This window comes from Epinephelus lanceolatus, chromosome 2 (assembly GCF_041903045.1).
Source record: "Epinephelus lanceolatus isolate andai-2023 chromosome 2, ASM4190304v1, whole genome shotgun sequence".
NCBI lineage: Eukaryota > Metazoa > Chordata > Actinopteri > Perciformes > Serranidae > Epinephelus > Epinephelus lanceolatus.
The window spans coordinates 48,318,305-48,333,159 of record NC_135735.1 but is presented as its reverse complement, the minus strand read 5'-3'; the positions used below and the strand labels follow the sequence as shown (position 1 = coordinate 48,333,159).

General features: G+C 41.2%; 1 protein-coding gene across 2 annotated transcripts in view; it reads left to right on the top strand.

Annotated features, from left to right (window-relative positions):
- The window catches only part of cemip (cell migration inducing hyaluronidase 1), a 383,014-nt gene extending 368,456 nt beyond the window's left edge, over positions 1 to 14,558 (top strand). For both annotated transcript variants that reach the window (XM_033622351.2, XM_078162221.1), the window contains exon 29: positions 8,481 to 14,558. In XM_033622351.2, the coding sequence (XP_033478242.2) occupies positions 8,481 to 8,608 (128 nt within the window). In that variant the 3' untranslated portion in view covers positions 8,609 to 14,558. The remainder of the gene's footprint in view (positions 1 to 8,480) is intronic.
- The last annotated feature ends 297 nt before the right edge of the window (positions 14,559 to 14,855 follow it).

Sequence of the window (14,855 nt, the reverse complement as noted above, 5' to 3'; positions counted from 1 at the left end):
CAAGTGATAATTACTATACACGTGGTTCGCCATTGGTTTGAAACAAAACCTGCACGTCTTGTAATAAATTGGACAAACAATTTCCAGTTTAAAATCTGATTGTGTTTGCAGCCACCTAGGGCTGTGACAATAACCGCATCACCGGCGGATCTGGTTCCCAAGCCAAATGTTAAAAGAATACTCCGACGATTTGGGAGTTATGCCCTTTCGCTATCATTTTCATACTGAGACAACATGATGGATATTGTTTTTGTGTCTGTACGTCCAGTGGCTGGGTCTCAGCGGTTAGCATTGGGGTCAGTACGTCTTTGAACGCGACTTTGAGGAGTTTCTTGTAGCGGACACAGACCCAGAGCCATACCTGTTTGAGCCGGAGCATACAGATGAGGAATTCCCAGGTGTTGGATGCTGAGCGGGCGAGAAGAGAGGCTGAATCCTCCAGAGCGGCAGAGCAGTAACGGGCCGAGGGGAGACAGAGGTCAGAGGAGGACTGGTGGTGTAGCTGCGGGGCTAGCTAACATATTCCTACGGAGGTTGAATCATTTTGCTGCACAGAATGGGATTCAGTGCTACCATCGTTGGGGAGATATATCATCAGGAGGAAAACCGCCGCAGAGAGTGCATCACAAGGAGTGAAAACTTTGCAGCAATCACTAAGTTAATCTGGAGAAAAATGCCCAGGCCTGCAGGAGCTGATGGACAGCTTTCAGTCGAGTGAGTAATATCGTCCATGTCGTGTCTTTGTTTGCTTTTACCGAGTGACCTAGCGTACCTGTCCCAGAGCCAGCTGCAGCTGTTGCTCACCAGTGTATCCCTCCGCACAGGACGTAAACACACTATAGTTCAAACTAAAACGACTAAAACGGACTCTCGTTTTTTGAATTAATGTTTAAACATGTTTATTTTAAATGCACATGCAGAAATGCCAGCTTCAGGGTTTCTGTAACGTTTATTTGTTCACTTTTACTATAGGTAACGATATCCATCATGTTGTCTCAATATGAAAATGATAGGGAAAGGGCATAACTCCCAAATTGTCTGAGTATTCCTTTAAGTCGCCAATTTGGGCACATTTTGGATTTGTGCCAGATGACAAGGGGCAGCCAGCGAATTTGGATGAGGCAATATGCCATATGTGTTGGAAAGAAGTATCAGTTTCTCGAGGAAATACGAGGGGTGGCTGTGACGTATCACTGCCATACCACGGTGACACGTCACTCTGTCACCGCTGTGAGAAAAAATACATACCGTCACAGCCCTACAGCCACCCCAAGTGGTTGATCTGAATAAAACTTTTAGGGAATGTTTCATGTACTGTACTTATGTAGACAGATCCTGCATGTTTTCGTGATGACTGGCTATTGGTTATCAAGTCAGGTTTATGTCTGTGCTGAGACATGCCCCTGTTGAAATTTGTTGGTCAGTGTCATCAAAACATTATGAGATGTCAACAAGCTTTTGATTACTTTTGATAAGATTGTATTAGTAATGATTCACAGAAAATTTGGTGCAAATCGGACAAATGGTTTAGGAGGAGATGTAAAAAGTGCCATTTATCAGGGTCTGAGCACATTGCATGCATTTGAAGGCCGGTTTCCTTTTTAACTTCCTTGACTAAATTTGTATTGAATTTCTAGCCCTCTTTTACACTGCCAGATTTTTGGTTAATGTTGGGCCGTTTTGCCGTCAAGCTGCGAGCCTTTAGACACACAGAGCCAGACTGGCGAGTTGATCCGAGGTGCCCAATTTTCCGCCTCGTAGGGTCGACATATTGGCAGAACCTTTTTGGTTTAAAAAGAACGAGGCGCCTTTCCGCCACGGGAGGGGCTTTTGATGACTTGTGGGAGGAGCTGTTGATGACACCGCACGTGCGACCCACTGGCGGTAGATAAACAGGAAACAGCTGATAGCAGGAATGAGCAGCTAATACTAGTAGCAAGAGGGAAAAGCAAACCTGACAGACACTAAAGTAAAGATGAGCAACTGGGGAGACAAATAATTGCATGCCCTCCTTGCCCTCACAAATGAAGAGGCCATTAACTGCCAAGTGACGGGGACGGTGAAGGACGGGCAAACTTATGAGAAAATCGCCGAAGGACTGACCAGCTGCGGCTTCCCTCGGAGTACGTCACTGTTTATGTCACATGCTGAGCTACACATTTTGTTACTTGCTCACGCCCCCCCATTGCCGCGAAAAAGGCGCATTCTGTATGAACAAAAGTAGGCAGGCGGCATTTTACTGCACTCCCCGAATTTGTTTTTATACTGCCAATGCTGAAAGAAGACTGATTGGACTTTCCTGCAAATTTGCACAATTCCTGTTTACAAAGGGCTTCTATTTCATTCAAGATCTGGAATGCATCTCATGTCTTTTGATTTCTACAAAAGAAGTGCCACTATGTGAAAGTGTCAAAAGTTATCCTGGAAAATACAAAGATTCAGACCACCTGTAGAATTTGAACTCATAACTGCTGCTTTACAAGTCAACTGAAGAAACCCCGGCCCACAGAACTCAACCACTTCCGCCCTGTTGCCCTCACACCCATCATTATGAAATGCCTGGAGAAACTGCTGCTGAACATCATCCTGCCCATTGTCACCCCACAACAGGACTCCCTCCAATTTGCCTACAAAGCCAGGAGGGGCACAGAGGACGCTGTAGCCTGCCTGCTGCACCTCCTTCTTTAGCACCTAGACTATCCGGGCCACTTTATCAGGATACTCCTCGTGGACTTCAGCTCTGCCTTCAATACCATCTAGCGGCATCTGATGATCCAAAAACTACACCATCTCAACATCCCCCCTCAACTGATCCATCTCATCCACAACTTCCTCAGTAAGAGACTACAAGCTGTATGGGTAGACTCAACCACATCACCTGCACTCACCACCAACACCAGAGCACCACAGGGTTGTGTGTTGAGTCCCTTCCTTTACAAACTTTATGCTAATGACTGCATCAGCCCATCCCCCAGGACCACTTACCTCAAATATTCAGACAACACAGCCATCCTCACCCTTCTCACAGACGACTCTGCCCTCGACTACCATAACACTGTCACACACTTCACCCAGTGGTGTGACAGTAACCACCTTCACCTCAACATCACCAAAACAAAAGAATTAATAATCAACCCTCCCTCCCCCCAGCACCCCATTATCATTAACAACCAAACAGTTGAAACAGTAGACAGCTTCAAATACCTCGGAATAACACTGGACAATAAACTCACCTTCGACCAGCACATCACAGACATCCAGAAATGTAGTCACCAAAGAGTATCAGTTATCCATAAGCTTAAAGGACTCTATGTTGCTCCACATCTCCTGCTGTTAATGTACCAAAGCATTATTCAATCCATCCTACTGTACTGTTCTACCTGTTTCTATACCATGCTCTCTGTCAAAAACCAGACTAAACTCACACGCATAACTGGCACTGCCGCAAAAATCATCAGTCTTCCCACACCTAACCTCACTGAACTTAATAACAGGGCCATCACACGTATCACAACCTCAATAGAACAGGACTCCACACACCCACTAAACGAACGTCTTGCCCTGCTGCCCTCAGGACGCAGGTATAAAACGCTGAGGTGCAGAAGGGCTCGCTTCGGGAAAAGCCTGATTCCCGCAGCCATAGCTGCTCTGAACAACAGGTCCCGTTGATTGTGTCATGTTTATATGCTGTATATGTCGTTGCTTTTTGTGTGCTGCTCGCCAGTGTGATGTGTTCTGATGGTGTCAGTGTTTGTGTGTCATGTACAGTGCTGTGGAAAAGAATTTCCCCTTGGGGACAGTAAAACCTAAAACCTAAAAACCTAACTGCCCTACCACTCAGCTACTGAGGAAACAGTTGATTGTTGTGGGTCATAGTAGGTTTTGACAGGATGAATTATAAATTGATTGAAATTCTTCTTTCTTGAGTTGAATATATTGGATATTTAAGATTTGTCAAAGGGATTGGGAATTTTAGTTTTGAAATTAATAAAGTAGCAGAGGATATGGCACGTCAACCTTTAAACCACAAGAGTCCACAGCAGATGGGCAGAAACAGGAGAACTACCCAGGTGCAGGTAGTTTCCTGATGACCTCTCCAATCTTGCCCACCAGCTTTAAGGCCAGGAAGCCAAACCAGCCTCAGAAGCAGAAGGCACAGAGGGGGAGGTCACAAAACTTACAATATTCACAACAATTTAACTGTTGGGGATACAATCCTGAAAAAAAATTCATTACACATCAACCTGCTGGTTTCTGGTGTATTGACAAAGACTTCAGTGAAAGTTGCTTAGTGTGGCACAAGCCAGTGTGGAAATTCAAATCTTGAACCCTTGTGTCCCCAAGCAAATAATTTACTATCTGCGCCCCGCCAGGAAGACATGTTTCTTTACACACTTTCTGACAACTTGAGCTGATGATGTCACATACGCAAAACTTTTTTTTTTGTCTTTTTAGTCTTAAAGCACTTACAACAGGTAAAGTACTGTCAAACATTTTGATGACATTTCATTATCAATCACTCAGTCAGTTTTATTTATAAAGCCCAATATCACAAATAACAATGCCTCACAGGGCTTTACAGCATACAACATCCCTCTGTGCTTTGGACCCTCACAAAAATGAAATGAAATAGAAAATGTTGTACATACAATATGAATTACAACAACATATTGAATTTCACTGCAGGCCCACTGTTAAAACTGGTGTGAACACCATTTGAAACATGGCGTCTCATATCCAGGGCATGCCTGTAGAATTTGAACTCATAACTGCTGCTTTACAAGTCAACTGAAGAAACCCCAGCCCACAGAACTCAACCACTTCCGCCCTGTTGCCCTCACTCCCATCAGTTTTGGTTGCATTTGAATGAAGACTTGTTGAGATATAGATGTTAACTTATTTAGTATATTCTTAAAAATATAGAGTGATAGACTTCTGAATTGACTATAGATTGTAGTGAGGCAAACTTTTGTTGCAATTCAGTGTGCTGTGCTGAAAAAATGTAAACTCTGTAAGACATACTGATGATTTCAGATTTTTATCAAGTTTCGAATGTGAAATATCTTGAAATTTAGATTTATTGGAATAAGCTACGCCACCTTTAAGCAATCATTACCAAATTTTATGCATTGACTGAGTCATGACCCTAGATGGTCCAAACCAAATTTAGTACATATCTCTAGCTGATTATGAAATAGAAACTTTTCACATTTGTGGCACCCTCTAGTGGCAGGATATCCCAAGACTGCTTGGCGAAGCTCAGACAAAGGATTTGCAAATTGCAAACACGTAAATGATTGTAACAGTGCCACCTTGAGTTCAATGAGTGTCATGTTTTATGCCTCAGTAGTGGGTGGAATTTGCAACCCACCTGCCAATTTTGGTGAGTTTTCGTCATACAGTTTTTGCTGCATGAACACTTTTAGTGGGAAAAAAATATAAGAAAGAAAGAAAGAAGAATTTTTTTTTTTAAAGATTATTTTTGGGCGTTTTGCCTTTAATGGACAGGACAGTGTGTGAAATGGGGGAGAGAGAGAGAGTAGGGGGACGACATGCAGCAAAGGGTTGCAAGCCGGAGTCGAACTCGCGACCGCTGCAGCGAGGTATCACCTCTATACATGGGGTGCCGGCACTATACACTACGCTACTGACGCCCCAAGAAAGCAGAATTTGAACAAAAGCAAAAGAGTTCCAGCATCATGTGTTGCTGCTTGGACCCCTAAATAGAGCCGCAAGCAGCAAATCAGGGTCATGCCAACATGGGTTGTTAGAAGTTGAAAGCTGCGATCAAGACCTTTGACATTTTATGTCAACTTATTGTACCACAATAGCCGTAATTATATTTATAATTTTACTACTTTCATTAATGTTGTTGTAAGCTACTGTCGTTACCGTCTGTCCTGCATCTCTGTCTCTGTCTCTCTTTCTGTCTCATTGTGTCATACGGATTACTGTTAATTTATTATGTTGATCTGTTCTGTAAGACATCTATTGCACGTCTGTCCGTCCTGGAAGAGGGATCCCTCCTCAGTTGCTCTTCCTGAGGTTTCTACCATTTTTTCCCCCGTTAAAGGGGTTTTTTGGGGAGTTTTTCCTTATCCACTGTGAGGGTCCTAAGGACAGAGGGATGTCGTATGCTGTAAAGCCCTGTGAGGCAAATTGTGATTGTGATATTGGGCCTTATAAATAAAATTGATTGATTGATTAATAACATCAGCGATAAAGATAACTAACAGGTTTTACGAGGATTGGAGACGCCCTCATTCATTTACGTCCAAATCTGTGTGCTGCCTCATTTCGCTGCACTGTTCCCCCTTTTGGTCATGATGAGGAAAGTTAATAAGCTTACATTCTTCATCAAACCCTCAGCACCAAACAACAATACACTTGAAAAGGTCAAATAAAACACAGCAAATTGGATGCACCATAAAATGCTTATCTTGAATGAACACGAACATGAACACTTTGTTGCAGTCATCATTGTTGTGGAGCTGGAGAGTTTGCAGCTCTGCTCCTGTGTCCAAGACATACAGCCGCACATCAAGCTTTTAATAACTTTTACTAACAGTGGTCCAGTAATAAGTACAGAAAAAGTGGTACATTTCAGATTATTTTTTTCTTTTTTCTTTTTCTTTTTTTTATTTTAAAATGGTGGCGCCCCATATTGAGAAATTTCAATATAGATTTACTCATGTTTCAACATTGGTATAGAACATATCTTGCAAGTTTTGTAATGATTGGACAATGTCTGAGTAACATTCTGATTTGTGTTATGCCACACCCATTTTTTGGCATTTGTAGCGCCCCCTAGTGGTTAATTTAAATTGAATTTTCAGTCACAAAGATCTATCCTGCAAGATTTGTGATGACTGGTGCCACGGTTATTAAATTAGGTCTATTTATGTGCTGAGCCACACCCCTTTGAAGTTCATTGGTTAATATCTTCAAAACACACTGAAAAATCAGGCTTGAGGCATAAGTGTCCACAAGTGGTGATTTCAGGGTTCAAGTCAGCATGGACTATTTGAAGTTGACAGCTGCATGGATTGAAACCTTGGATGGTTCACAATGTCTGCATGAAGATAACAGGTTTTATGACCATCTCTGAGGCTTAAAGCTGTAAATATTGCCATATGGACATTGTAAAATTAAAAAACAGTGTCATGTGAGCAATTGTGTTAATCATAACAGCATAAGCTAGGGTTGTATACGGCCAAAAAATGGCATTAAAGAAATTGTTTTCATTGAAAAACAACAATAACACAGTCAAGCAACTGTTTTTATGTTAATTTCATATCAAGGATGTGATCAAATAATAAAACATAATGATTTTATTAAAACTTACTGGAAGCAGCAGTTCATTTGGGAATTTGTATCCTTCCCCATTGGCAAGAAAATTGTTTACACCTACATAGATAGTGAATTTGATTCATGAAAATTGAAAAATACTATACAAACTGATTTAGAATATGATTAAATGACATCTAACTGAACACAGAGTGCATGCATTTTGGGGAGGCCTGTGTGTAATTGCACACTGACCCCTGGAGGGTCAAAAATGTAGAAAACACCAAGTCACTAAACTTTACAATCTATATTATAGCCATTTTGTCCATTTATCTTTGCAAGTTTTATTGACAAAAAAAGAGTCATACACTTTATATGTATAAAATAATATATGCATACAGCGTAAGTTATCAAGTTGTGCTCACAAATCTAAGCAATTTCAATGTAACATGTTACAAATAAGCCGCTCGTGGCATCTGTACTTTGGTGTTTCTTTAAACATTTAATCCATGTTAGACACTGATGAAAAAGGTGGCATAAGGTTGAAATGCTGTCAGACAACAATGTTATTTAAGGAGCTGGAAAAACCCTATAGGCCAGGCAGCAACTGCAACATGTTACATTTATGGCAACCCTCCCCTACACATCCATTAAAACTGGCACAACCAAAAATAAAGCCACACCTTTGTTATCGTGTTTTTAATTGCCTGTGTTTGGAGACAGATGGAGAGCCATCTCTGACATTGTCCAAAATGTTCTCTCCATTGCTTGTGATTATGACAGTCAATTTCCTGCTTCAGATCCCAGCACCTGCTGTAAACATAAAAGTGAATGAGAATTGCTGTCCTTCCCTTCGGTGTAAAACTACCCCAGGGGAGACAACTGTAGAATAGGATGTATTAACCTTATCAAGATTTAACAAAGTGACTCTACATGAGTCACAAGTGTTAAATAAAAATGTAAATTGTAAAACTATAGGACAGTAGCAGCATTGTTACACCCTTTATGACATATGTGGTTTCATACAAGCATTATGAATTGCTTCCAGAGGCAGGGGGCTTCTGTTTAGAATTGGGGTAGGCTCCACATGAACTCAGGCTGTGTAGAAGTGAATGTGAGGCAGTGCAATGCTAAATAACACCCTGGTGCTTTAATGATATCACTAACTTTAATGTTATTTGGCCACCCTGCAGATAAGCTGGCATTTGTGGGCTTCAAGGGCTCCTTCCACCCTGACTGGGTCCATCTGGAGGTGGACGCCAACCGAGCCAAGATCCATCAGGTCCTGCCTGTCCCTGTGTTCCACAAGATGAAGTTATGAGAAGCAGGCAGAGTGGGGAGGACAGCCATCAGACTATGTAGTCCCCTCCAAGCCTCACCCCCACACAGACACACACACACACACACACACACACACACACACACACACACACACACACACATACACTAAAAAAGTGCATGTACACACACGCATAAAACATACTTCCAGCCCTACAGAGTTGGTTGCTCCAAGCTATTGTCCAGGATCAGTGGTGTTTTTTCTGTGTTTGGCAGTGACAAAGAATGATATGATTTGGTTTGTTGACCCTTGAAGACCCTCTCCCAGAGCCAGCACTGCCCACAATGAACTATATCTATATAAGTCATCAGTAGAGGACTGTAAGGTGACAGCACACCCTCTGGCGGCCATATTGGAGGTCCTTGAGTTCTTCAGCAACAATGGTCAGAACAAGCAATGGTGTTTGCAGACATTACCATAGACAGATATTAATACAATACCTTAGTATACCATTAATATACCACTATCCATTGGTAGATATTGGTTCAGACTCAGAGTGTCATTGCTACTCATTGGATTTGGTAAGCTACCCAAACATGCAAACATCTGTTTTATGTACCATCTAACATGGGCATAAATATAGGCTACATTCACAACATTCGCTCAATTTCCATTTCTCTCCACATCTGATCTTTCTGCCTAGACTCTTCACATTTATATTTTGCGTGACCCATATCTGATATCAGTGTGAGCAGATTTCTGCCCTGAAACACCTCACATGCAACCAAGGACACATACACATACGCACGTTGGAACAACAACAAAAAAAATGTTGCATTTGTGAGACACAGGCATTTTGGAAAAAATTGAATGACATGGCGGTGCCAGCATTCATCTCCCGAATGGTTTCCTGTGGAGGTTGAATGACAATTCATCATTTGTTAAGGCTGAGGGTGAGAAGACAAAGGAACGCACAAGCCATAGCTATAGCTCCATTAGCAGCTACTGACCTAGAGTCAAGAGAGGTGGGGCAGCGATGTGAAGGGTTGTACAGAAGAACAGTCCCCCCCAAACTTTACGATGTCTGGGGCTACATTCCAATATCTCTGTCGGCACCTCACAGCAATGCCGTCACCGCAGGGCTCAAAATGTAGGCAAACTGCCCCATCAGAAAGTGTCTGGCACTATCGGCTGGTGACAGCTTACTGCAGCAGTTTTACAGCTATGGCAGCCTACTGTAGTTTCAACAGCCTGCAATGACATAAAAGCAAAAGTGGGAATGGAAGTGTCCCAAATCTGACTGACAAAAAAAAAATGTATGTCTCTGTCACACTTCTGAAAAAAATCAGATCTGTGTCATATAAGAGCAAAAAAAGAAAAAAGTATTTGGGCCACATTTGCTTGTAATATGATCGTAGCCTTAGTTTCATGTTAACATTAACAGTGGCCTATTTTCAATTAATTTGGCCAAGCCAAAAACTTGAACTGACTCAAGTCCATCCTTTTTGTACATAGTCTGTCCTCTAACACACTTTTCTATCCAGACTCTGACATCTGTGGAAAATATGCCGATACCCTTTGGTGTCACTGTTGGATGACACTGTTAGAAAGAGCAGTTTGATGATGTCAAGGTCGAGCTATTCTTGGAATGAACTAGTTCATATGACGTGTCATAATTCATGTCTAAAGGCAAAATAATCATTCACAGTTACAGACAGGGTGAAGGCCTTGCAGTTATTGTGAAGGGCAAGATGTGTTAATTGTTAATTGGGCACACAAACCAATGAAAAGAGACTGACCAAAAAGGTCAGTCTCTTTTCAAAGGCATCCATGATCTTGAACTTATTTGTACACTAAAACCCCACTGTTTTAAGAATGACAAAGAGAATCTCAGAAGTTCATACCCATCGTCCATAGCCCCACTGAATGGCTGTTTCTCCTGTCTTGCTGCCTTGGTCGACACTTACTAGGTGGAATCAGTCTACTGACTCACTTTTCTCTCACTTACGTTTAAAAAGAAAGGCATTCCATTTCAGTGTGATTTTGAATGGTGGATCCTCTTGGACACCGTGGTGCAAACTTGGTATCACTTCCCCAGTTGTGAGCATCAGGCCCAGAGTGGGACTAATTTTCAGCCCTGGAGTTTCATGCCTCAGACCGGCCAACTTTAGATCACAACCTATTATAACCTTACATGTTAAGTCTACAATAGCGCACTGTTCTCTAAAGCCTTGTAATTCAGTGTATTTTTCTAAAATATTTCCAATTCAGTGCAAATAAGGGTTGCTTCACAATGTAGATTTATTTCAACATGAGTGCACATCTCCAACATTATTCTTTACAACACAACATCCTTTTCAACAATATCAGAATCTATATTCTGTTCAAATAAGTGTTCACAGATATCCAAACCTTAAAAATGAAATAAAAGAATAAATAAAAATATTAAATATTAAATTTGAAAAAATAAAAAATAGAATAAAAAGTGAACAGACATGTCCTGTGATTTTCAGCCTTCGATGATTATATTTACCCTTTACAGCAGGCACATCCTGACAGCTGAGAATATTACTGTCAGGTATTGTCCCCCCTCTATTAAATATGAAAGAAGGCTGAAAATCACAGAACATGTCTGTTCTGATGATACAAGTCAGTGGTCCTGAAATGTGTGTTTCTCTTCTATAATACACATTCAACATCTCTGAGGCCACGTCTTTCCACATACTGGCTTCCTTCGCCGTTCAAATGGGGCAGAGCTCCGTGGGAAACAGTAGGAGAGACACAGCCCGAGGGGGAACCGAGATCTGACACAACACGGGACAGAGAAGCAGGTCCGTGGAGCTGTGCACAGGCTGAAAAAACAAGCGCGTCACACTGAATGCGTGCCGTTACGGCGTCACTTTGGGTTGTGAGCTTGCATGACATGCGTCTACTTTGAAAGTAATGGGTTTGTGCGTGCAAAAGACGCTACATCTGAACGCCCCCATGCACACACACGTCAGGGTGTGTCTGCAAAAAATAAAAATAAAAATAAAAAAAGAGCTGCCAGTGGAGGCGGCCCAGGGACAGCGGTAGCAGCATACGTGATACCCAGTGCCATGACTGAACACCAGCCCAATAAAAAAAAATAACTGAACACCGGCCCTCGCGGCCCAAACATCAGACTGGCCCACCGGGAATTGTCCCGGTCCTCCCGATTAGCCACTCCAGATTGGTCAATCTGGGTAGATAGGTCAGTCTACCTAGGTGCTCACAGCTGGCAAAGTTTAATGTTGCCTCTGGTTGTCCTGTGACCTGGCACAGCGGGGGGTGGGGGGGGGGGCTTTCATCAAGGAGAGCATCATGGTGCAATAATTGTTCAATGGGAATAATGGACACTTGAATAATGAAAAAAGAGAGCTTGAGAGGTTTTTTTCCAAATATAGGATGACATGCGCAAGTTAGGGTTTAGTTGCTCAATGAGAGACTATGATTGTTGTGAGGGGTGGGAGTGTGGGAGTCAAGGAGCTAATTAAGCATGATGCCTCTTACCCAAAAACATCCTCAAGCTCTTCCTGGGAACTCAAAAGCTTTTTTCCAGGCCAGATGGGATATATAAACCCTCCAGCATGTTTTAGGGCTGTCCTGGGGTCCTTGTCCTTGTGGGTCCTTGTGATGCCAACCATATTAAGCTAGAAATCAGCAAAATATTTGGTACCAGTGCTTTTCAGCTGGATAATTCTTAACTATACATGCAACTAAAGAGTGATTAGGTACAAAACTATTTTGTTAACAAAAAGGGAAGATTGTGCTCATGGTCATGCATGGGTTACTACAAAACAGGCATATCATTCAGAGGCCCAGGGTCACAAGGGGCTAGGGTAAGGCAAGGGTCACAAAACAGCTACAAAGAGATGCAAAATGGCTACTAATGACCTCTTTGAAAGCACATGGGAAACGTTAGCAAATGTTTGGTTCACCTGCAAAATGCTGGAGACACAAAATAACTACAAATTATGCAGCCGTTTTGTTGTTTGTTTGTTTTTTCTTTTTTCCTTCAGTCCTGGTGTGTTTCTCCCATGTTAGAGGGATGGAAGGCCTTTCATATGTCTGTGCCCATTGGAACAGCAGTCTCATATTCTGTAATTGTTGTCATTAAGCAATCTGTTTTTAAGCACGAAAGTTAGGTTGCAAAGTAGGTTGACTGCAATTCCAAGCAATTTCAGTCCAGTTTGTTTTTGACCAAAGATTAATTGACAGCTATCACACCAGTTGTTTTTTGTTTTTTTCACACCACTTTCTACATTGGCATGAAACACTGGAAAGAAACGTAAATACTATTACAAAGAGTTTTGTATGATTACGGTTCGGAGACTGGGTTTGCCACTTTTCTTTCTCACAATAACCTACATTAAAAAAGAAACCTGATATATTTGATTTTTCACTTTTATGTTGATCATTTCCAAGGATCTCTATTTTCAGTTTGGTTGTTTGATGTTTATATAACTACTTAGCCGACTGACTGTTCACTAAGTCCCACTCCTTTGTGATGGTTCATCAAACTGTTGGAGCTAGCATGGAGCCCACACTGTAACTAACTGCACTACCTGAAGAAATGTTACCACATTTTTGGAGAATTTAAAAAGCAATTTCAAAGAGACAATATTTGTTTGATGGATATATCCAGGATGTTAAACTGACTCAGCAGCAAAAACAGGCTAAACAGATAAAGATGGTTGGAAGCTAAAGCCCAACTAAAGGCTACAGATCACAGTGTAAAACTTAACAACCACATCACTGGCAATAAAGACAGAAGACAATAAATATAAAGTGAAAATTTGCCAATACTGAACCAGCTGTATGGCATCACAGTATGTGCAGATGAACAGCGTTTGGCTTCCCCTTCCTACTGTGCCACCGCCATCACCCGGACCTCTGCCGCAGGACAGGCGGGTGCCCTGGGGGAAGCCAGATACAGTTCATCTGTGTCAGGGGTCAGGAGTTAGCAAAGGGTCAGTTCTCTAGAATCATGCAAACACATGGACTATCATGCAAATGCAATGCCTATACATGAATAGAGAGAGAAAATACTAAGTGTGAGCTGATCGAGTGGATCGTGTGAGTTAGCTAATCGTATTTAATGTACATGCATCACCAAGCATCTTTCCCATGCAGATCTTTATAGTATGTGATAGATGTAGAAGTTGAATGGTTTCTTTGCTTGGTTATAAACCTGCTTTTTTAACTGAACTGTTAAAAAAGAGAAAAGAGTAGGAGAAAAACGAAACAAAACAAAAAAAAACATTCCTTGTTTTGCATTCAGACCAGTGGTTTGTAACTTGCTCTGTTTCATTCCAAGCACTCGCTGACTTGATATTGTGATGTTTTCCTCCATGTTTGTTTGTTTTTTTGTTGTTTTTTGTCATATCAATGTTTGTGATCCATCCATCAGTGTTCTTGGAGTAAACCAGCATGATGACCATAACAATATAAAAGATTAAATTAAATTGTTCATTGAATGTTAAATCAGGGAATTTTTAAATGTGCAATTTCCCCATTAAAGTAAATTAATCTTTGTTTCAATCTGGTGAGAAAAAGCCCCCCCCCCCTTGCCGAAATAGCTGGTCTTTTTTCGGAGGTTGTAGCAGTAATTTAGTGTTTTGTATGTTTAATGTGTTTTTAAAAATCCACAAATGGCTAAGAGATATATTTTATACTTATTTATTGTACAGACACAGTTGATCCAAATCTACAAGGGCCATCTTTTAAGCTGTAATGTTATTGCTGTCCTGTATGTAAATTGTATGTAAGAAACTATTATAACTCCATTTAAAAAGATTTGTATCAGACACTCATACTGCATACATGTATATGACTCAGAGTATAGTTGGCTTGTTTTAACTGTACACCAAATGGATGTGTTGTATATGTGGCTTGGGCTTGTAAAGTAATTAAGCTCCATGACTCTGAATTTCTTTAAGAACTTTTGTACAGAAATAAATGATGATGACCATTTTGTCTCAATGTCAATGTGACTAAAGGTACCTCTGCACATCTGTTTATTCCTTCTAGGACAAACAAAGCAAAATACAAAAGAGCATCTTCTTGAAAGTGCTCTGTATTATGCTCACATTTGAGTCACATACATACCTTGTGTCATTTCCAGCATCCTCTATGTTCTCAGTACCAGGTCACAGATCAGCATGACCAGGACCCCCTTTTTAGTTTAGATGCTTTAGATGCTTAATTTCGGATATGATAAAAACAAAATATATCAATAAACAAACAAAGGAAAAAACAGCCATAATAT